At 39.5% G+C, this 24194-nt stretch overlaps 1 protein-coding gene across 7 annotated transcripts in view; it reads left to right on the top strand.

Annotated features, from left to right (window-relative positions):
• Nucleotides 1-24194, top strand: part of UNC80 (unc-80 homolog, NALCN channel complex subunit) — a 213847-nt gene that overhangs the window by 172061 nt on the left and 17592 nt on the right. For 6 of the 7 annotated variants that reach the window (XM_040228608.1, XM_040228607.1, XM_040228606.1 and 3 more), the window contains exons 48-56: nucleotides 2877-3095; nucleotides 9309-9509; nucleotides 11625-11748; nucleotides 12679-12804; nucleotides 14058-14181; nucleotides 14940-15146; nucleotides 18821-19005; nucleotides 19606-19771; nucleotides 21485-21664. In XM_040228608.1, coding sequence (XP_040084542.1) covers nucleotides 2877-3095; nucleotides 9309-9509; nucleotides 11625-11748; nucleotides 12679-12804; nucleotides 14058-14181; nucleotides 14940-15146; nucleotides 18821-19005; nucleotides 19606-19771; nucleotides 21485-21664 — 1532 coding nt within the window. Of the gene's footprint in view, nucleotides 1-1392; nucleotides 1429-2876; nucleotides 3096-9308; nucleotides 9510-11624; nucleotides 11749-12678; nucleotides 12805-14057; nucleotides 14182-14939; nucleotides 15147-18820; nucleotides 19006-19605; nucleotides 19772-21484; nucleotides 21665-24194 lie in introns of all 7 variants that reach the window. The other variant, XM_040228610.1, reaches the window with a different exon arrangement.

Raw genomic sequence — 24194 nt, 5'->3', positions numbered from 1 at the left:
AGTTAAAGAAAATACTGAGGCCATTCTTTTAAAATGTCACCTTCATAAATGAAGAGAAATTAGACATCTTTAAAAAATGGCGTTCCTTTGTTTGTGTGACCATGCAAGATGATCTCTGCCTCCTAGGTGGTCTTTGAACTATTCCACTGTTGTTTCATTTGCCTTTTTGTTGGACACAGATGAAACAATAATAACCAAGAGGTGGTTTCTCATTCCAGGAAAGTTGTGCAGAGTCAACTTTCTTTCATGTGGACAGATTCTCAGCAGACCTTTCATCCAAACTTTGACTTAGGTCCCTACATGATGCTTTCATGGTTGTTGACTTAATCATCTTCCTTGTTTTAGTGTAAAACTCAAGATACTGGCTGGACTAGTTAATCCTTTATCTGCTTCATTCTGCATAGGTTAACCTCTAAATACCCTGAGACAGAAAGAAATGTTCAATTAGCTTCTTCCTTCAAGAAAGAATTTAAGACAGGGCAAATCTAAAATCAGCTTGAGAGAAAGTTCTCTTTTCCCAGTGTGGACTAGTTAGCAAAATAATCATAAGGAAAAAAGAAATAATTTTTTAATCTCTCTGAAGCACATTATAAAGTGTGTATCATTATTTATGTAAATTCCCTGCTCATCATATATTTATGCTAAAAATGAAATAGATTTCAAACTAGTGTTGACTCAGGTCTCAGTGTCTCACATTAACTAAAAATGATTCTTTGGGTTTTGAGTAATGAGTTTAAGTGATTCTTAGGGGTTTCTCTGCCTGGAGAAAGGCATGGCAACCCACTCCAGTATCCTTGCCTGGAGAATCCCCATGGACAGAGGAGCCTGGCAGGCTACCGTACATGGGGTTGCAAAGAGTCAGACACGACTGAGCAACTAAGCACAGGGGTTTCTCTAAGCATACTGAGCTATGTTCAACTAGGCTTGATGCAAGGTACACAGAGAAAGAGGGCTTCTAAAGTCCTATTGCCAATCACTCATAAAAGGAGAAGTCTCTAGAACCGAAAGGAAGTCAGCCATGATTTTCCCTCTGGTCCCCTAAGATATAGCACATGATGTTAAAATTGTAAGTAGATTCACCTTACCTTTAAAGTTTAAAAATTTCCCTCATGAGACCACATTCCATGAGTTTGGGTGTGTTTTTACAATATTTGTCTTTCTACAAATTATCTGGCAATGGAACAGCTTTCTTGGCAGCTGTTATTGTAGTATCTGTGATAGCTGAATGACAGATCAAGATTTTCTACTTTAGAATTAGTACATGCGTTATGGTGAGCTTACCAAAACGTGTAGCTTCAAGGGCTTCTCAGGAGGAAAGGTCTTTAAGAGGACCCACTACAGGGCCACTGTTCTCGCTCTGATAGTGACTCAGACTGTTTTTCTGACTCTCAGGTACCAGGAACAAGGCGCCAAACTGCACTTCATCAGGTACAGAAAGACAACCTAACGTTTTTTTAAAAAAGATAAACACGTTTAATATTTTGGAAAGCATCTATCAATTGGTTATTTTTACACAAACATACATAATCACATAATTATATGTGACTAGATTGTCTTCTACTGTACTCTTTTTGAAACCTGCCTTTTTTTATTCAACACTATGTCACACCCATCTTTCAAAGCCAGTAAATGTAGAGGCTTACCTTCATGTGTAATGGTTGGATATGTCTGATTATAAATATACACTAATTTGTTACTCAACCTCTATCTGTGGGCTATTTAAGCTGTTTCCAATAGTTTACAATTATAAGCAACCATGTAATGGCTAGATCCCATTGGGCAATTTCTTATTATTTGACTGTCTTAGCAAATGGCCTTTGGCTTCTCCAGGACATTGCTTTGTTCACACTTCTTTCTTTTGAGAGGGAAGTTCTTTCTCATTTGCTTAATAGTTATTATGTCTTTTAAAAATCTTTTCCTACACGATAAAAGTAAAATTCACAACCCATTAAAGCATATCCTTCTTCCTAGATTGCCCAATTAAATCAAGGAAAGCCTCACAACACTTAAGGGTAGTGAATTTTAAACTTTTTAAACCATGAGCCATATTAAGTAATACATTTTCAAAAATCATGAATTAAAATATACTTTGGAGGGTAGAATCGCCTATATATTTTTTCTTTTTTTAATTTTTAATTTCATTTTTTTACTCTTTTAAAAATGTATTTATTTTAATTGGAGAATATTAATTATTGTGTTGGTTTCTGCCATACATCAACATGAATCAGCCATAGCTATACATATGTCCCCTTCCTCTTGAGCCTACCTCCCACCTCTCACTCCATCCCAGCCCTCTAGGAAGACAGCTCTAATTTTGTACTATTTAATAATTATATCATCTTGTGATGATTTGCCTTGTAAGCTGGATTATGGTTCCATCAGGTTTCATTTCATTCTCGTGTGACATCCTAATTCCGCATAAATCCTTAGGAAGTGACCAATGTAAAGTCACTACAGTTTGGGGTGATAGTCTCTTCTAGAATGATGGACTTTCTTTATTTTTCCAATGAGTTTCTCCTTGGCCCTGCCCTGCTGCTTCATTACCTTGGATATAATATAAGGCAGGAGTCCCCAGCCTCTGGGATCTAATGCCTGATGATCTGAGGTGAAGCTGATGTAATAATAATAGAAATAAAGTGCACAATAAATGCAGTATGCCTGAATCGTACCCAAACCATTCCCTTCCTACCCTGTCTGTGGAAAAATTGCCTTCCATGAAACCGGATCCTGGTGCCAGAAAGTTTGGGGACCACACCATGTTTTTCTTCAACATGATACCCTTCTTTCACAGCTGCCCACCACACACACCTTTCCAGACCCCCAGTTAATAATTTTTATTGCCATAATTTTTAATAATAATTTTATAATTTCCCCAGAGAAAACCTGCACTTACTGGAGGAAGGGCAGGGCCTTCCCAGGGAGGAACTGGATGAACGGATCGCTCGGGAGGAGTTCAGGCGGCCTCGGGAGTCTCTGCTGAACATCTGCACAGAGTTCTACAAGCACTGCGGGCCCAGGCTGAAGATCTTGCAAAACCTGGCCGGCGAGCCGCGGGTCACTGCCTTGGAGCTGCTGGATGTGAAGTCTCACATGAGGTACCATCCTCCCTTTCTCTCCCCTGAGTGTGCACACAGCCAGGGCAGGTGAGGGGTGGGGGCAGTGCGCAGGGTGATTGAGATGGGACAGGGTCAAAACTTGTAACTGGTTGAAATTGATTGGTCTCCTGTGGTTTGGATACATGACAGATGGAGGCCTCTGGGAAAATGGATGTCAAATCCATGGAAAAAGATCTTGGCATGGACAGGGGGAGATATTCTTAAAGTCAGAAAAGCCCAGTCAATATTTGCTCCTCTATAAGAGAATGAAAGGAACTTGTGTCACCTGAGTTCTTATGGAAGTAACGTTCTTCCAAGTACTCTTTACTGCCCCAATTCTAATTTTTCATAAGAATCCAGTGTCTTCTGTCTCTTATATTGCATGAAAAGTGCACAGCTGCTTTCTGCTCCAGGACTTGCTCTGCTCCTACAATATCTGAGGACTCAGTGACTGGCCTACAGGGAAGGAGCAGTTTTAACTTAGAAGCACACTTTGGTTCAGTCTGAGATTCCTTTTATACACATTGTGCATGGTAGCCTTCCAGTATTTCAAAAATATCCTGGTAAAAATTCTGCACTAGTTGAGGCCAGTCATCATATAAAAATTTGTACTCCTGGAGTATCAGAGAGAGACTCCAGAATTACATCTCTGTGCACTCATATTTCCTTCTTCCTAGGGAAATGTCATTTTACTTGTTACTCAGACTATAAAGCCTGTGTCTGTATTTTCAGGTTCTTTAAAGGAACATGATTCCAGGGGATCTTCTATTTTGATTTATAACAGTTTGTAAAGGATTATAACAATTCCTGGAAAGGAAAATTCCGTGGGTAACTGAATATTCCCTTGAAGAGTTTAGTAGATCTATAAAGCTAAAGGTAGGCTTAGGTTCTAGCCTTTCAGAAATAACATTGCCATTTGGCAAACACACCAATTTCCTGATTATTGCCTCATTTTCCCCCCTAAAATTATCCCTTGAAAAGTTTAGAAAGTACTAAGTGAGGGAAAATGAGAAATGTATGAAGAACACAGGCTCTTTCTCCTCCAGACTGATTTCACACTTTTTGAGTTGTTGGCGCACACCCAGAACTCCATAGCATCACATGTGTTCACACTCCCCACTGTGCTGTGATGGGAAGAGCTTATTTTACACTGAGAATTTCAGCTCCAGCACTGGGAAAGGGGAGGAAAGTTTGAAGTGTTAAGCTCCTGTTGCCATAGTAACTCAGTGCTTCAGTCACGCTCTCTCGGCTCCTTTCCTGCTGATCATGGCTTGTTCAGTCACTAAGTCGTTTCCAACTCTTTGTGACCCCATGGACTGCAGCACCCAGTCTTCCCTGTCCTTCACTATCTCCCAGAGTTTGCTCAAACTCATGTCCTTTGAGTCAGTGAGCCATCTCTCATCCTCTATCATCCTTTTCTCCTCCTGCCTTCAATCTTTCCTAGCATCAGGGTCTTTTCCAAGAAGTCGGTTCTTCTCATTAGGTGGCCAAAGTATTAGGGTTTTAGCAACAGTCCTTCCAGTGAATAACCAGGGTTGATTTCCTTTAGGATTGACTGGTTTGATCTCCTTGCTGTCCAAGGGACTCTCAAGAGTCTTCTTCAGCACCACAGTTCGAGGTCATAAATTCTTTGGCACTCAGCTTTCTTAATGGTCCAACTCTCACATCCATACATGACTGCTGGAAAAACCATAGCTTTGACTATATGGACCTTTGTCAGCAAAGTGATATCTCTGCTTTCTGATATGCTGTCTAGCTTTGTCATAGCTTTTCTTCCAAGGAGTAAGCGTCTTTTACTGTTGTGGCTACAGTCACCGTCCACAGTGATTGTGGAGCCCAAGAAAATAAAATCTGTCACTGTTTCTACTTTTTCCCCATCTATGTGCCATGAAGTGATCACAGCTAGCTGTCCTAAGTTATTCCACGTCACATTTCCAGAGTCAGAGACATGCTACTACCAACAGACATTTTGTGGGAAAAGATTCCTAAAAGATAGGAGAGTGAATGAAGAAAGAGTGGAGAGAGACCAAGTTGGAGAGAGAGAGTCATAACAATGAATTAGTAACTGTCCTGTGACTGGAGGGTCTGTATCTGCATTCCTTAAGGCATTTGGAGGGAGGGGAGCTCATGAGTCAGAGAGGCCTGGAGCTCCCTCTAGAGGTCAAACCCTGTTAAAGATTAAATGAGCTCTAGAAAGGCAAACTCTTAGCTCCATGCCTGGCACAGACCTAGGAATCAATAGATACCAATGCTAATGAGAAAGATCCAAACACTATCCTAGACACTGGGGATGTAAAATAAACCCCTTAACAGGATCACAGTCCAATACTGAGACACACGTAAGAATATAGAATGCTGTGTTGCAAATACTGTCTATCACACGTGAGTGTTTAGTTTATTATTGTACCAAGTACTTGAGGCAACTTAGAAAATCGTACGATGCAAAACAATACAATTTACAAATTATAGAGTCAGAGCAATGTGAAAAATTAGCAGGGAAATAATTTTTTTAACATGGGAAATCTATGATTTTATCATATTAGATGCTACTCATGAGCTATAAATTTGACTTTGTGCTATCAATAGGGAGACAGGGCCAATCGTGAAATCATAGTTTCAATAAGACAAAAACAACCAGTTTCTTGGTAAAACATCACCTTTTCAAATATGAAGAACAAGAAGTACCTCTTGGTTGATGTATGTTAAATGGAAAGAGTAGTGTGACAGACACCATCCTCAGCAACATCCCATGGTAGATAAAGGGCCATTTTCCTGGGACTGGATGCCTGTCAGTGCTGAAAGTTGCATAATGTCTTAATACAGTTAAGCAAGAGTCAACTGTATGGAGCCAGCATAAGGTCATTCTGCTGCTAAGTCGCTTCAGTCGTGTCCGACTCTGTGCGACCCCATAGATGGCAGCCCACCAGGCTCCCCCGTCCCTGGGATTCTCCAAGCAAGAACACTGGAGTGGGTTGCCATTTCCTTCTCCAATGCATGAAAGTGAAAAGTAAAAGTGAAGTCGCTCAGTCGTGTCCGACTCTTAGCGACCCCATGGACTGCAGCCCACCAAGCTCCTCTGTCCATGGGATTTTCCAGGCGAGAGTACTGGAGTGGGGTGCCATTGCCTTCTAGGGCACCATTATTTCATGGCCTGAATCTAGAGAAATGTGAGCAAAAGTTTTACTAGCAGGGAATATGCCCTCTATTCATGCAATTTCGCATAACAAACTTTCAATAAAAATGGACCTTCCTTGTTCTCTGGCCAGAGTTTACTAAGTAGTGATAGTTCCATATGCTTTGACCTTACACCAAGCAAAGGATATAATGAAGGTCTTCTTTTATAAATAATGTATACATTTGGATATATGTGTAAGTCAGAGCTCAATATATACGTTCTAGAATTGGGGACATATAGGTAATACATAAATTCATAAGAATGGATAGTATCAACCAAGGAGAGAGGGTTGATTTAAAGGAAAAAAGAAATGGGATGATATAAAAGAGGATATATTTGCAAGAAGTACTTGATTTGAATCAGAGTCAAGAGGAGTGTTGAGACGATCTGTACCCCTGCGTTTGCAGAATATATGATTGATTACAAGGCTCTCAAGAAAAACATTCTTGATTGGATGGTTTCTACCCCAAGAGAAGTTATTGCCTCATTTTCCCAAACCAAAGCTACTTAAGCAGTGGAACAGAGAGCAGTAAGCTCTGCAAATGCATTTTCCCTCTCTCACTCTACTTCCTCTCCTCCCCTGCCCGCTCTCTCCAACTTTCCCTTTCTCCCCCTCCTTCTCTATCTTAGGTTCTCAAGGTTATTCATGCAATAGTACAGCAAAGCCTGTATTAAAGGAAATTTTTGTTTTATGCTGAAACATATTCATGTTGTAACATGCCCAGGGATGAGCATTTTTTTTTGGGGGGGGGGGCTCCAAAATCACTACAGATGGTGACTACAGCCATGAAATTAAAAGACGCTTACTTCTTGGAAGGAAAGTTATGACCAACCTAGATAGCATATTGAAAAGCAGAGACATTACTTTGCCAACAAAGGTCTGTCTAGTCAAAGCTATGGTTTTACCAGTAGTCACGTATGGGTGTGAGAGTTGGACCATAAAGGAAGCTGAGTGCCAAAGAACTGATGCTTTTGAACTGTGGTGTTGGAGAAGACTCTTGAGAATCCCCTGGACTGCAAGGAGATCCAACCAGTCAATCCTAAAGGAAATTAGTCCTGAATATTCATTGGAAGGGCTGATGCTGAAGCTGAAACTCCAATACTTTAGCTACCTGATTTGAAGAACTGACTCCTTGGAAAAGACTCTGATGTTGGGAAAGATTAAAGGCAGGAGGAGAATGGTACAACAGAGGATGAGATGGTTGGATGGCATCACCGACTCTATGGACATGAGTTTGAGTAAGTTCCAGGAGTTGGTGATTGACAGGGAAGCCTGGTGTGCTGCACTCCATGAGGTCGCAAACAGCTGGACATGACTGAGGAATTAAACTGAACAGGGATGAGGGAAATTCAGTAAATAATCCATTAAATGACTCAAATTCAACTCTAAGCATTGTGTTCAAATTTGGAATTGACCAGTATTTTCTCTTGCATTTCTTAAGTTTGCATACAAAATAATGCTTCCCGGTGGCTCAGATGGTCAAGAATCTACCTGCCAATGCGGGAGCCTGGGTTCAACCCCTGGGTCAGGATGACCCCCTAGAGAAGGGAATGGCAATTCCCTCCAGTATTCTTACCTGGGAAATCCCCATGGACATAGGATCCTGGCGGGCTACAGCTCGTGGGGTCACAAAGCGTTGGACATGATCGAGCAAACAAAATACACAAAATAATAAGGGAAAGGAAATGCATGTATATTGATATACCCTTACCTGTCTGTCAAACAAGCTGAAAAGCAAAGAATTATTTTCTGCATGACACATCTGTGAGAAGGAGATAAACAAAAGAATGTGAAGGCTGTTTAAGATAATTTCTTTAAAACACTCACACTCACATATAATTCCCAGAAGGACAATGTGTACATTCAGTCTGGAGAGAGGATGAGTGGGAATGATAGTGTTGCCAGGGATGTATGGTTAGACTGAACTCATGCTTCCAGATGAGGCCTCATAGGAAAAACTTGGGAGAATTTGGGCACCTAATATGAGGAGAGCTTTTCACAGTATGGACCTCCAAAGATGGAATGAGCTGCCTTGTGGAACAGTGATAAATCCTGGCACTAGTCAAATGGATACAATTGTGGAGCACTCCATGTTTTGAAGGCAAGGGCTTAGCTCTGATTCCTGTACCAGAGTGCCTGTCAGAATCACCTAGGGCGTTGTTAAACTATACATCTTTTAAGCATTTGTCCTGTCTCTCTTGGAGTAATCATATGTAAAATAGATGACCAGTGCAAGTTTGATGCCTGAAGCAGGAATACCCAAAGCTGGTGCTCTGGGACAACCCAGAGGGACAGGATGGAGAGGGAGGTGGAAGAGGGGGTTCAAGATGAGGGGGACACATGTGTAGCCATGGCTGATTCATATTGATGTATGGCAAAAACCCATCACAGTATTGTTAAAGTTATCCTCCAATTAAATAAATTTTTAAAAAGGAAGCTTCTTATTAACATGTTATAGTTAATATATGAATAAAAGAATGATACAGTACTACCATTGTACTACTTCTGATGAGTTAATGAATCTGTGTAGTGATCACTGGCGCCGGCTGACATCATCGAGGGACAACTAGGAATCACGTGCCTCCTGATGAAAGTACACATTGCCTGTGAAGGACACGTACCAGGAAGTCAAGATCTAATCTGATCTAGCTCCTGGATAACAATTGAATTAAATACAGGAGAAGTAGGATCAATTAAATGACGCCATGGAGACTCGGTCAGGAAAATCCAGTATGTGTGAAATGCTACAGGACAAAAAGCTAAATTCTCCCACAAATACATTACTGAATGTCCAAAAAAGAGTAGAAGAGGGGTAACTGACAAATAGGAAAGGCTTCAGAGACATATACAGGTCTAATTTTGTCCAGATTTTTAAAAAATGTTTATTTACATAGTATAAGAAAATGTGCTAGAATGTTCGTAGCTCAGGGAGTCAGTGATTGGAAGGAGGGTGATTAGCATGATGCTGTGTGAGGAAAATTCCCATGGTTGGTGGCATTCTAAGCTTATTCTTTAAATGCAAAACAAAATATTTTAGGCTGGCCGAAATCGCACACTCCCTTCTGAAGCTGGCACCGTACGACACCCAGACCATGGAGAGCCGTGGGCTTCGTCGCTATATCATGGAAATGCTCCCCATCACCGACTGGAGCGCTGAGGCAGTGAGGCCGGCCCTTATCCTCATTTTAAAGAGACTGGATAGGATGTTCAACAAAATTCATAAGATGCCTACTTTGAGGTGAGGAGGCCTCCTAATCCACTGCAGGTATTGCAAGCCTCAGATTTCAAGTCTGTCAGTTTTTAAGGTGGTGGATCAATCCAGAGTTAAAGGAATGGCTCAAAAGTGTTCTGTTGGTTATATGTGCAGAGCTAATCAGGATATGAATGCATAAGTAGCCAGGTCTGTATTTCTGAGGAAATAACATATTCTTCAAAAGTATACATCTATCTTGAAAATCTATTTATTTCTTAGCTATCATGTTCCTTATCTGACACACTTAAAAAGTTCAATGTGTATCCTTCAATTCCTTTTCAAATAAGGCAGGATATGCCTTATAAATTAAACAACTAAGGACAGAAGAAAAATAAACCTGATGTTCAAAAAATACATGTTTAACATAGTATTTTAGGTATCACTTTAGGGAAATGCAAGCTTTACAATAATCAGTAAAGCACCCCCTAAAGAGATCTCAGGGTTGTTAACAAATAGCTAATTCAGGTGGTACTAAATCAATGTTGTTATCACTTGATCTCCATTCTGGGGCCTGAAGTATCATTTGGTAGCCTCTCTATGAGCAGATGTCTCTGAACCCATCTACCTGGAGATCTGAACCCAGTCTGGAAATCTATAGCTACAGTGGGCAAACAAATCAATTAAGAAATGCTAATAAACCCAGTAGATTGGAAATTTGAAGTTTCAGTGAGACCATTTTCTGTCCTATTAAACTAAACCCAAATCAATGCAACTCTCGCCCAAGAATCTGTAGCACTTATTGCTCAATGTGCTAGAACTTTTCCAGGTTTTATCCTGTGTTCTTCTTCATTTATGCAACCATCTGAAGCTGTTGAATTTATTAAAAAGAAATTGAAACATTTTATTCTAATAAATGTTTGACAGTTTGATCCTATATTCTTTTCTACCATGATGATGGATGCCTATACATGATTTCAAGTTTATTTTAGTAGCATAGAAATGCCTATTCTTAAAGGACTCCTATTTTCTTTAATAGTTCCAATAGAACACTTGTCCCTACTGGCAAATGACCAAAGTTTTATACATCTTACAAAGATGTATAAAAATAACTTTTCATCTAAAGATGTTAACACCTCCATAGGCTACCTCATTTGTCATATAATTAAATCTGTTATGAAAAATAGCAGCTTCCTAAAAGTAGACTTTTGGATTAATGTGTAGACTTGGTTAATAATAGGCAATTTTCTTGGGTGCAATGTGTGAATTTGGGGTTGCCTTGGATTAAATTTCTTCAGGTGATCTCAGTTCAAAAAGAGCAATATTGACTGAACCTGACCTGTGGGTTACTTGTACAACAGGGATGTCAACATATCCCCATGTATGAACATTCCTGTTTTATCGATACAGTGATTTCAATCTGGTAGGCAATGTAAGCTTAGAAAGTATTTCCAGGATAATATTTGGAAATAGCATTGAACTCAGTAAAGCCCAACCTGTTTATTTAGGGGACCACAGAAATGACTCTTTGGTGCTGAGACAATTACAGACCAGATTGTCTTTTATTTCAGAAAATCTCATGTTCATCTAATTGAGCTATGTATACTACCGTATTTACTACCACAGAAAGTAGTCCCAAAGCACCATTTTTTAGAAGGTCAAGAAAGAACACTTTTGAAATAGACTGTTTTCCTGGAGTGAAGTCACATAAGTCTAATTAGTTATAGTCTGGTATAAAAGCTGATGAAATCAACTGTAATCTGATTTTTTTTAAAAGCATGATAAAAACACAGTCTATGGTCAGATTACTTCTGTTTTGAGGAATGACTCTTCAGTGGGTTTCCTATAATGGTAGTCTCATACCCTTCCTCAAAGCTAAAACCAGGAAACTTGAAAGGCCACTCATTCATCATCTCTGTTTTTTCTTCAATAGATTTTGTCTCATTAGTCGAGTGGGGCAGACGTTTTCAGTATCCTCTTCCTTTCCCACTGTGCTCTGTACGTTTGGAACAATATGGGTAAACTTCATCCCTTGTGAAGCACTTTTTTGTCTCAGACACCCATCCTGTCTTAGATGGCATCAGAATCACTGTCTCATTCGCTTGTTTCAGGCAGTCTCCAGAAGGGAGCCACACTGCTAATGGCTCCTATATTGTATTCCAGGCGACAGGTTGAGTGGGAGCCTGCCAGCAATTTGATTGAAGGGGTTTGTTTGACACTTCAGAGGCAGCCAATCATATCCTTCCTGCCTCACCTTAGGTCACTGATCAATGTCTGTGTCAATCTGGTGAGTAGCCGAGTGGCGATGTTATGAAACTTTACAAAATTTAACTCTGCTATTGACTTCTCTGAGCTGAAGACTTACAGGTCAACCTACCTACCTACATACCCACCCATGAAAACAGACGGCTCAGGTGACACTGAAAATAGTGAGGTACATTTCAAGGTGGTGCGTGGGGAGATCCCTACACAGATGGGATTTTCGTGTGCTGCTTCCCACGTGCTACTTTGACAATTGACCTCTTCAAGTTGCGCTGAGAGTTGAGGGCTGCCAGTTGGAGAGTGGGGTGGTGGGAGACTGTGCAATTGGCTAGAAGTTGAGGTAGTTTTGGGTGGGGGAGTTTAAAGGGCAAAGAGGATTTTTTTTTTAAGTGCCAAATGACACTATGAGTTGGCCAGTCTAGGATTTATGTGAAGAGGAAAAAAAAAAAAAAACTTCTTTTATCATTTATGTAATATCTAGAGTCTGATCTTGGCAAGGTTTTGTACAATGTGGAAACCATGGTAGAGCATTTCATGAATAGAATCTGCTGCTTAGCTATTTAAGCAATAAATCTGTAGCTGGAATGCCTAGTGCAAATAGAGCTCTTACCATCATCATTGTTGTCAGTATTTACTCCATCAAAGAATGTTGACTTCATTCCTTTGAGTCCACAAGTAAGTATGTCCAGTCTCCTGATTAGACTAACTTTTGATTCATCTCTCATTATTTACATAGTTAGTTATAAACAGCATTCTACAAAACTTTGGCTAAATCTGGTGCAATCATTTGATCTGACTCCAGATATTACATGCCTTCAAAAGAAGGCAGCACGAACAGATTGAAAGTAACATGCCCAACCTTCAAATTATTATTATAATTAACTGAGACTCCCTTCCTACAGTTGCATGAAATTGCAATAGTCAAGGCTGGTCATGTGCTCTGTTTGTATTTCAGGTGATGGGAGTGGTAGGACCCTCCAGTGTTGCTGATGGATTACCCCTTCTTCATCTCAGCCCTTATCTCTCACCACCTCTGCCCTTCAGCACAGCTGTTGTCCGGCTTGTAGCATTGCAGATACAGGTGTGACTGCCTTACCTGTTTGTCACGCTCATTACGTTGCTGGTTGAGGCACCAGATCATGGTGTTCTCTTTTATTTTTCTGCAAAGGCTGGGCAAAATCTGTGAAACAGAAGTGTAAACATCTCCAAACTTTTGCAGGTTTGGAGCTTCAGCCCTGAGCTTGACCCTAAAGTTGTGCTTCTGTAATTCTTCTTGAGATCTCAAAAATAGCAGAGTCATTGCAGTCCTGCCACAACCTCAGGAACCACTTCCATCATTTAAAACATGTGCCAAAACTTTAGGGAAAAAATGGTCCACAGATAATCAGCTCACAATTGTTAATTAAAAGAGTAATATTCAAAGTCTGGTTTTAAATTATTTGCAGAAAGAACTGCAATAAAAACAATTTCAAATGTTATTACTAGACTTTGAATATCTTACTTTTCTTTAATGATTGTGGGTTAAATATTATGGGTGTTTTTATCATTTTTCTCTCACTTCTTTTAGTTCCTAAAATTAAAATAATCATTCCCAAGCCCCCCCCAAAAAATGTGTAGAATCCCAATTTCCCTGCTTGTTTGTCACCTATTTTAAAGAATGGTAAATCACCAGAAAACTCTGAGACCAATGGAAAGTGTATAATTGCTGCAAGTGGATAACTGACCCATTCCTTATCTGACAAACCAAGTTTGATGGTCCATCATCCAGCTAATAGGTAGATTATGGAAAAGAGATTAAGCAAGTGCTGTGGTTACTATGCAGAAAGGATACAGAGACATCCCTAAAGTGATACATTTTAACAACCTGTATACAGAAATCATTATTTCTTTCTATATTGTCTATTGCTTTCTGGCTGGAAGAAGGTCTCATACAGGGGTCAGATGACTTTTAAATAATTCCCAAATGGAGCAGGTGGCAAGTTCTCCTTTTCTTCTGTTTCTTTGGTCACTAAAATATTTATTGGTGGATAGACACATGGAGAAACTGAAGGGGGTAACTGAAGGGGTTTTTTTGTACTAAATGATAGGTATTAAAATTTTTCATTTGATATTCAAAATATTACTATTTTTTAGGTATATAGTTCTCAATTATATCAAGCAAATGGTAAAGTATCAATTTTGGGTGCATCTTGTATGCTGCACAGATGACAACTGAACTCCTAGTTTGCAGGTGCAGCGAGCAGGGAGTCCCTGTCTCCACCATGCTGTGTAAGAACAAACAGACTGAATGGGTGAGGGGGTCAATTAATCTTTTTTTCTATTATTGCTGCACAGGCTTTAAAAGAAGATTTCCCCTTAAGCCATGTGATCTCCCCATTCACCAATCAAGAGCGAAGGGAGGGGATGCTTTTAAATCTGCTCATCCCATTTGTGCTCACAGTAGGATCTGGAAGCAAAGGTCTGATTAATTTAACTAAAAGAAGCTTATTATTGTTACTGTGTTTTCTTAAGTATCAGGCTGTTATATCTTCCTTTTCCCATGGAGACCATCATTAAACTCGATCTGAATAATTTTAACATATATCTTAGGATATACGGTTTTCTTTCTATTCAATTTAGCTGCCCTTGGTCAAGACTTTCTGTGCTCCACTTCTTAGAAGACATATGCTATTTCAGAATAGCAAAAATCATTTTGCTATTTCAGAATAGCAAAAATCAAAAGAGCATTGTTTCAATTATGAAATTGGGATTACCTGAAGTACAGTATGATATGAATTGACAGATAAATGGACTTGATAACCTATGGACACTAGGTTTAGCATAAATCCTGCCATTGTCATTAAATTTCAATATGTTTTCATTACTCTTTCTTTTGGGGGGATTTTTTTCTTTTAGGAAAAGTTTATCTCAAATGTAAAGGCAGTGTGTTATGAGTATTTGAACAGAAAAAAAAAAAAAAGGAGATTGAAATGGTAAGCAGGAGATTTGGCTAAGAACAGGGACCCTTCGATACTGACTGCGGAGGAGACACCCAATACCAGGAACTCTACTTCTGTCCATAGGGGAAGCTGTACTTGGTGGGGAAGACACTCGAATTTCTAGGATGTTCTAGTTTGGAATTGGAAAGAGAGTTGAAATTTTCAATGTCTAATGTGGAAAGTTTGCCTTGTGACTTGCTTTTATTCCCACTTCCTCCTTCCAAACTCTGCCCTTCAGACAGCCCATGGCTGGAACAGCCCGAGGTGCAGCTGCTACTGCAGACGGTCATTAATGTGCTCCTTCCTCCACGGATCATCAGCACCTCCAGGAGCAAGAATTTTATGTTGGAGAGCTCCCCTGCTCACTGCTCCACCCCGGGGGATGCAAGCAAAGACCTACGCAAGGAAGGGCTGGCAGAGTCCACCAGCCAAGCAGCGTACTTAGGTGGGTACTTCTTTCTCTCTCAATAAATAGAGAAATAAAAATAGAAAATAGATATAGGTATAGATAGAGATATATACACAAACACATATATATGTGTATGTACACATTGGAAGGACTGATGCTGAAGCTGAAGCTCCAATACTTTGGCCACCTGATGCGAAGAGCTGACTCATTGGAAAACACCCTGAAACTGGGAAAAATTGAGGGCAGGAAGAGAAGGGGGAGACGGAGGATGGGATGGTTGGATGGCATCACTGACTCAACAGACATGAGTTTGAGCAAACTCCAGGAGATGGTAAAGGACAGGGAAGACTTGTGTGCTACAGTCCATGGGGTCGCAAAGAGTCGAACAGAACTGAGCAGCTGAACAACAAAATATGTATATGTGTGTATATGTATATACATATTACTTATTAGCTATGTTCCTCCTTGACTCAAAAAGTATTTTAAAAGACCTGTATTGAGAAAGTCTTTGAAGAAACCACTTCAGCAAGTAAAAAGCATCAGTCTCTACTTCTGCTTTCCTGTTACTTCTTCCCACTGCCATGACTTGAATGCTATTCCCATTGATACTGGAAGCTCCTCTTTGATTAGAATTGACTAAGCCAGGGAGAAAAGGCTACCCCTGCCACAGCACTGAGACCAAGGAGCACTGGCCGTAGAAAAGCTCAAAGGAGGAAGCTGAAAACATCTTGCTCGGTATTTTTCAGTTCACCAAAGCAGACAGAATGGTAACAACAGGTCCTTGGAGTTTGGAGTATGTGGGAGGTTGTGGGGCAGTGGGTAGAGGTGTTTGGGCTCCATCATAAAGGATGTATTTGAAAATGATATGATTGACAATGAAAATGAAAAAAAAAAAAAGCCAAGGCTGTATGTGCACAGGGCCTGCCCATGCATGGCACTTCGTTGCCAGAGGCAGGAGAACGTAGTTTTCAGAAAAAATCCAGACTCTAGTACAGAGCCCTGCATGAGGTTTGGGATTATGCAGAGGATGTTGGAGAAAGAAGACTTAACATGGAACACAGGGATAGGAAAAAACACTTAACAAGTAACTATCTTCAGTTCTGTCCACTTTCTGCCTTTTATCTTAATTGAACTATACTTGATTTACAATGTTATATTAGTTTCAGGTGTACAGCAAAGTAATTCAGTTCTGTATATATAGATATCTATTTTCTTTCATATTCTTTTCCCTTATAGGTTATAATGAAATATCTAGTTGAGTTCTCTGTGTTATATAGTACTTCCTTGTAGGTTATCTATGTTATATATAGTAGTGTGTATATGTTAATCCCAAACTCCTTATTTATGCTTCTCCCTCTTTCCCTTTGGTAACCATAAATTTGTCTTCTATGTCTGTGGGTCTATTTCTGTTTTGATTATAAGTTCATTTGTATCATTTTTTAGATTCACATAAAAGTGATACTATATGATATTTCTCTTTCTCTGACTTCATTTAAATGATCATCTCTAGGTCCATTCATGTTGCTGCAAATGGCATTATTTCATTCTTTTTTATGGCAAAGTAATATCCCATTGTATAAATATACCACATCTGCTTTATCCATGCACTGCTTCATTGACATTTATATTGCTTCCATGTCTTGGCTATTATAAATGGTGCTGCAATGAACACTGGGGAGCGTGTATCTTTTCTAATTGTGGCTTTCTCTGGATATCTGCCCAGGAGTGGGATTGTAGGATCATTCGGTAGCTCTATTATTGTTGTTTTTTTTTTTTTTTAAAAGAGCCTCCATACTGTTCTCCATAGTGGCTGTACCAGTTTACATTCCCACCAACAATATAGGAGGGTTCCTTTTCTCCACACCCTCTCTAGCATTTATTATTTGTAAACTTTTCGATGATGGCCATTCTGACTGGTGTAAGGTAATACCCCATTGTAGATTTGATCTGCATTTCTCTGATAGTTAGCAGTGTTGAACATCTTTTCATGTGCCTTTTGGTCATTCGCACGTCTTCTTTGGAGAAATGTCTATTTAGATCTTCTACCCATTTTTTGATTGGGTTGTTTGTTTTTTCCATTTTCTGCCTTTTTAATGAAGGCAGATTCTTTGGTTACTTGGCCAGGCTACTGGACTTCTCTTTTAAATTTAGTTTTACCTTTATTTTGAGCACTTAGCAGGCACTGTTTTCTATACTTTACATTATCATCACTCTGAAAACCTCACAACAGCTCAAAGAAATAAATGTTCACATTTTAGTAAGAGGCTAAGGCCCGGGAAGATCCCTTGGAGAAGGAGATGGCAACCCACTCCAGTATTCTTGCCTGGAGAATCCCATGGACAGAAGAGCCTGGCAGGCCACTGTCCATGGGGTCACAAGAGTCGGATGTGACTTAGCAACTAAATGACGATGTTGAAGGCACAGAAAGGTTAAGTAACTTACCTAAAGTTACACTGTTTGGTGGCAGGACCAAATTTCAAATCAAATCCATCCATCACCAGAATTCCTGAGCCCTTTGCCATTCTGCTTGTTTTGGGCTGATGCCGGTGAAGGTAGAAAGCAGGAAGGCAGAAATGCAAAGAAGGCCAACAGGCACACAACACTATAAGTGTTACCAGGATCAGGGTAGGGTTAGAGGAATGCTTCTTTTTGTTCATGTGCTTGCAACGTCAAGGGAGAGGAATAGAGGTGAGTAGATGGGGAAGGAAGAATCTTACCACATCTTTCTCTGTGTTATATGCCCTAGTTTTCCTCCTACAAATGCCCGAAATAGAAGGTAATGGTGATAGAAGGGCTTTAAGGAGTTGGATTTCTATGTGTCTTCTAGATGCTGAGATGGGCCTTAATACATGATGGTCAATGCCTAAGTTACCTTGACTGCCCCACGGGAGACCTTCGGAGGAGAGCTGGGGTGGCAGAGGAAGCCCCATAATATTTGATGTCATTACAGTATTCTGGTTTATCTTGACACACTGAGAAATCTGCTTCCTAAAACTATATTTTAAAATGTAGTTTGTAACAAAGCTGCCAGAATCTGGGAGAAAAGAGATATTGTAAAAGAAATCCCATAGGGTTTAGTAATAGACAAGATTACTCAGAGAGGAGAGGGAGGAAGGATAGAGTTTTCTCTTCTGGAAGAATCTACTCAAAAACATTTATTGTTTACTCTGGGGAGCAGTTTAGAGTGGGGTCAGGAAGGGGAAGGACTCTTTTTTTTAATTTTATGCATTTCTGCATGGATTGATTTTACTTCTAATGATAAGGATATATTATTTCTAAGCTGAAAGGGGAAAAAAGGAAACTATTTTATCTTCAGATGTGAGTGGTATGCTGGTATTACCATAAAACCGCTATGACAAAACTTTTAGAAAGCAAAATATTAGCTATGTATCATGTTTATAACACATTCCCCTTTCAGTTCTATAAATTTCTTCAGTGTACACTTTCCAAAATAGTAGTTAAATGCACTTAATGAAGATATATGTGTTCTCTTAATCAGAATCAAAACATGTTTACTATACAAATATCTGTCTTTATGTCAGAACACTCACTCAGGAGTACATTGAAGATTTTAGAAACATGGAGAAAGTTTAGAAATTTGAAAACTGTCTGATGCATAAGAGGGCTAAGGATGCAGGCAGCTGGACGTGGGCGGGGTTCCTCTGAGGCACAAGTGTGCAGACTCAGCGTTCTCTTTTCCTGGTGTGAAGCGCTGAAGGTGATCCTCGTCTGCTTTGAGAGGCAGCTCGGAAGCCAGTGGTACTGGCTGAGCCTCCAGGTGAAGGAGATGGCCCTGCGGAAGGTCGGAGGCCTGGCCCTGTGGGACTTCCTGGACTTCATCGTGCGGACCCGCATCCCCATCTTCGTGCTCCTGCGCCCTTTCATCCAGTGCAAGGTACGCTACGTGCTTCTCCTCTGGGAGGCCACAAGCCCCATGGACATGCTGTTCTCCAGATTTAAGGCAGAACGACAGCAGCAGTCTTGGGGGAGATGCTATTGCTAGTCAGGAGGACTTACTAAGATCATGCTTGATGAGAAATCAGCCCAGACAAGTATCCCTCTGGGGAATACCTTTACAGTAAGAGCTTAGTTAACATCTTAAAACGTTGCCCTGTCCCCTCTTACCCCCTCCCCAGGAAAAATAAAGACTGATCCAATAGAATGATCTGAAGAATGATCACTTGTCTTTGGTGGCACAATTGAGACCCAATTTTAAATAAATATGTAAAAAAAATGAGACAGTTAAAGCATGCTTTTCCTCTGAGACTCTCAGTGTTTCATCTACTCTTTTTATTCTTTTCATGCCTGATTTCTGGTATCTGGAGGCCATGATTCAAAGCAGTGGATTGATTAAGCACTTCCTAAGCACTGTTCTAAGAACCTCATATGCATTACTTTATTTAATGCTCACCACCAACTATGAAATCAATACAATTATTAGCCCATTTTACAGATGGGAAAACTGAGGACCAGAAAATCTATGCCTTCCTTTCAGCTTCTGGCCCAACCAGCAGAGAACCATGAAGAGCTTTCTGCCCGACAACACATCGCTGACCAGCTAGAGCGGCGTTTCATTCCACGCCCTCTGTGTAAGAGTTCCCTCATTGCTGAGTTCAACAGTGAACTGAAGATTCTAAAAGAGGCAGTTCATAGTGGATCGGGTGAGTATGCATGGGATGGTTTGACTTTGGCTAGTAGAGCAAGGAAAGCTCCTTTTTATAGGTCACTGCTTTTTCTGGAACCAAGTGTGAGTTAGCCATTTTGGTACAACTAGCATTGTTGACCCTGTCATCCTTGTCAACAATGCAAGTCAAGGGGGTATCATAAGAATTTACTTTTATTCCTTTTCTAATATATTTTTTCAGTCTTTATTTTGGTAGTTCAGCTTTTTCTTGAAGACTTAGCTGGGGGGAAAAAACTTACTTTAATTCATACTTTTTTTTCCTTTTTGAAAAGGAAAGGGGACTCACATTCATTGAGCATCTGTTATATGGTAGATTATTTCATAGATGTTATCTCGTTTAATCCACACAAATACCAGCAAAATTGTAACTGAAAATCTGCTTATAAAAAGAAGAAATGAAGAAACAATAGAAGATAAATAACTGACACAAAAAGACAATGACACCTTTGAGAGGACTTAAAACTGGGTCTGTATGACTGATAAAAAAGTCTTTAACTTTTCATGACTTGGAGAGAGAGAGGGTTGAATCAAAACTGATGGGCTAGGAGTTACTTTCTTTACATTATTCAAAAGATTTTCTTTGGGAATGCATTGTTTACTTTTGTAATTATATTAACTTCAAGTTACTAAGGAAGGAAAATAAATCATTTTCTGCCATTAGAGGGCAGTCATCACCTATAAGTAGAACATTCTTATACATGTGGCTTTTTGTCTTTCTAAAAGCTATTGTTGGTGATGTATTCAGGACCAAATATTTGTCAGATACAATCTTGGTGAAATCTGCACAAGGCCATTCAAATGTTCTGCTTTATAATGAAATAATATGACAAAAAATCAAGGGGATGTTTTATTGTAATCTCCAGAAAAGGGGCATAAGAACACAGTATTAGTTATGTGTTCTGATTTTGATTGCACAGTTCCTTTCAGACAATATGTCTATTACTTCTGTATGCTTGTGTCAGGTATAAGGTACATTTCTCAGTGAAATTGATTAAATTGATATCTATAATTCAGCTCAAAATGAATCTGCATTCAGCCAGCCTTGGAAAATGAAACTGGAAAACAATGAGAGAGGCTGCAACATCAAAGCATTTTTTATTGTTAGAGATATTATGCTCCTGCAAGAAAACTATTCAATTACATCAGTGGCCGACTCTTTTTTTTTTTTTTTTAATAATGTTTTCAAATCTGTTTGCTATGTATGTATGTGAAAGTCGCTCAGTCGTGTCTGACTCTGTGACCCTGTGGACTGTAGCCCGCCAGGCTTCTCCGTCCATGGGATTTTCCAGGCAAGAATGCTGGAGTGGGTTGCCATTTTCTTCTCCGGGGATCTTCCCAACCCAGGGATCGAACCCCAGGACTCCCACATTGCAGGCAGACTCTTTACCGTCTGAGCCACCAGGGAAGCCCTTTGTCCTAAAGGTCATCTATCTGGGACACACTATTTAAATGACCTTTCTTTTAAAAAATACAAGCTGTGAGGGAAGAGTTTGAAGCTAGCATTTTTTTCTTCCAAGCACCTGGGAGTTCCCTGGTGGTACAATGGTTAAGACTCCTGGCTTCCAATGGGCACAGGTTCAATCCCTGGTCAGGGAACTAAAATCCCACATGCTATATACTATGCACCCCCTCCACCCCGCCCAAAAAAGATCCTCACTGTGGATTTTCTTTGGTCTCTCAACCTTGCTAGCTTACCAAGGAAAGACGTCCATCAGCACCGTGGGCACCTCCACCTCTGCTTACCGCTTGAGCCTGGCCACCATGTCCCGCTCCAACACGGGTACTGGCACTGTCTGGGAGCAGGACAGTGAGCCATCCCAGCAGGCTTCCCAGGACACCTTGAGTCGAACTGATGAGGAAGATGAGGAAAGTAGGTCACCTGCAGCATCTGGGGTGGGGAGGTTGTGGGGCTCATGTGTGACACAGCTTGGCCATGCAAATGAGGACTTGGGTGGATTTCTGCCCTTCTGATCGTTTGCAGTTCTGATCCCCTGGTCATTTTTACAAAAAGGAGTTAAAATGGTATTGCGACTGATCCCATGATTTCTTATGCCTGCTTTTCTATAAATTCCTTGATATCCTTGGTCATTTGGTAGGATTTTAGGTAAAAAGTAAATCTTTAATGACCTCTAAATTTTCTTTGAGTTTATGCGTTCAATCTTTCCACTAACCCATTTAAATTGTGGTTAAGGAACTAAGGGGAGCATTTATTTTCCTTTTTCTTGGCCAGTCTTGTTTAGAAGATCAATCAGCACTTAGGTGACACAGGACGTCTCCGGTGGTCCAGTGGTTAAGACTTTGCACTTCCAATGTCGGGGGCAAGAGTTCCATCCCTGGTCAGGGAACTAAGAGCCCACGTGCCATGTAGCAGAGCCAAAACGTTTCTTTAAAAAACAGCACTCACGTGACCTGACTGCAAAGAAAAGTGAGCAAGGCATATGCTCACAACTCAGAAAAAAATCGTTGGCAATATTGTCTAGAATGTAAACCCAGCGGACTGTCTTGAGGGCATACCACCCAATTTAAGTGTCCCCAGTCACTGAGGCAGCCGAATTGTGTTTTAAAGATACTCTGATATAACCTGTAAAGTGTGCCGTCTATGCCTTAAGAAAATAAAATCTAGACTTTTACTCAGAGCCCCTCTGTACCAAACAACAACAAAAAGCCCCACTCTGAAGTAAATTAGAGTCAAGGTTAGAATTTTAATTAACTAAGATGAATGAAAGTTCTTTAATACCCTACTACGGTTGGAAGTGTAGGAGAGGGAAAGAAGTAACTACTTTGTCAAAGCACGTGTCAATAATATTTCCAGATTTAGCTTCAGTGTTAAATAGATAACAAAGTGATAATCATATTGTCCTGTACCTAACTTCCAGATATATTTGTTTCTAAATCATTTCTCATAGAAATAATTCTAAAATTGTAATTAGGGAAATCTTGAAAGATCTTGACCAAAGCAACAAAATGAGAGAGACAAGGATTAGCAGTTCACATATTCATTATAAGTCCTAGCAATAGTCCAGAACTTAAAGTAATATCTATTTTTCTTTAATGGTTGAAATAGTCTCTCCCAGAAATTTTTTTAAATGATAGTAAATGATAACAAACTCTCTTTAATAGAGCTAAATGTATTTTGCAGGTGACCTTATGAATTAGAGGATGACCAAGCCAGTAGGAAGGAAGTAGGGAAGAACAGTTTAGTACAGAAGACATAAACAGAGATAGCACTGATCAAAGGCCAACATTAATACACTAATACACTGACATGTATGCAAGTTTTTGTTAATCTTTCTGCTCTTAAAATCATAACTGTCCCAATGACAGTATGATGTGGGTATATATTAACTTATGAAATACAGTATGAAAGCTAGAGTGTTAACACCTTTGAATTAAACAAATTTTCCATTCAGCAATCAAACCTGTATTAAGACCTAGCAGGAACAAGAGAAGAAATGTGAGAAGGATATATTCTCTGCTGTCTAAAATCTTAGAGTTTTCTAGAGGAGATAACAGACATTTTTTGAGAAAGAATGCCTAACAAAAGAGTGAATGACACAATGTTGTAAATCCACCATACTTCAATAAAATAAATAAAATTTTAAAAAAAGAATGGAAGGCGATGCATATAATCACCAAAAAAATATTGAAAGAGTAAATGTTAAGTGATGTATGAGTTTGAATAAAAGGGGGAAAAAATTACTGGAATCCCAGAAAGGTCTTAGTAGAAATAGCTCAATCTATCCTACCACATTTTTTCATGTTTTTTAAGGCATATTTGAATATACTCTACTCTCTGAACACACCTAAAAAGGAAATACCATTCTATAACAAGAATCAACTTCAAGTCAGTTGTTATGTAGCAAATTAAATATTTTCAGGACTTATATACTCATCTCTGGATTTGCAATAAACTTCTCTAGAAATGTGACCACTTAGGATATTTTAAATAAGTGATGTCAGATTATGTGGTAGTCAAAGTTCACCAAAATTCTAGGTTAGTCAAGATATGTTTCTTGTTCAATGACAAACAATATTAGCTCACTTAGAATGAGGTTGTCTCATCACAAATACTATACCAAAGTTAGTTTTCATATGGATTTGAATACATGAATTTCAGTTTCTATGGAAAAAATAAGTGTCTGCTTCTAATTTTAAAATTAGATTAAAACAAGCATTTATTTCTGAACTTTATTGATTTTAAAATATTTTTCAGAAAAAAAATACCTGAAATAGTCTTTCCCTCAGCAGTCTAAAAATCATGATATGTCCTGAGTGTAGTGTTTGAAACAAATCAAACGTGCTTGATTTGTTCAACAACACAGTCCCTTACTGAACTATTTCTGGAATGTTTAAAATGTTGTAGTCCAGCTTTTCTGAAATCTTTAATTTGCCAATGCCCC

This window comes from Oryx dammah, unplaced genomic scaffold (genome assembly GCF_014754425.2).
Source record: "Oryx dammah isolate SB20612 unplaced genomic scaffold, SCBI_Odam_1.1 HiC_scaffold_27, whole genome shotgun sequence".
Taxonomy (NCBI): domain Eukaryota; kingdom Metazoa; phylum Chordata; class Mammalia; order Artiodactyla; family Bovidae; genus Oryx; species Oryx dammah.
Note: the sequence above shows the minus strand (reverse complement) of the source record. Positions and strands in the feature narration are given on the sequence as shown.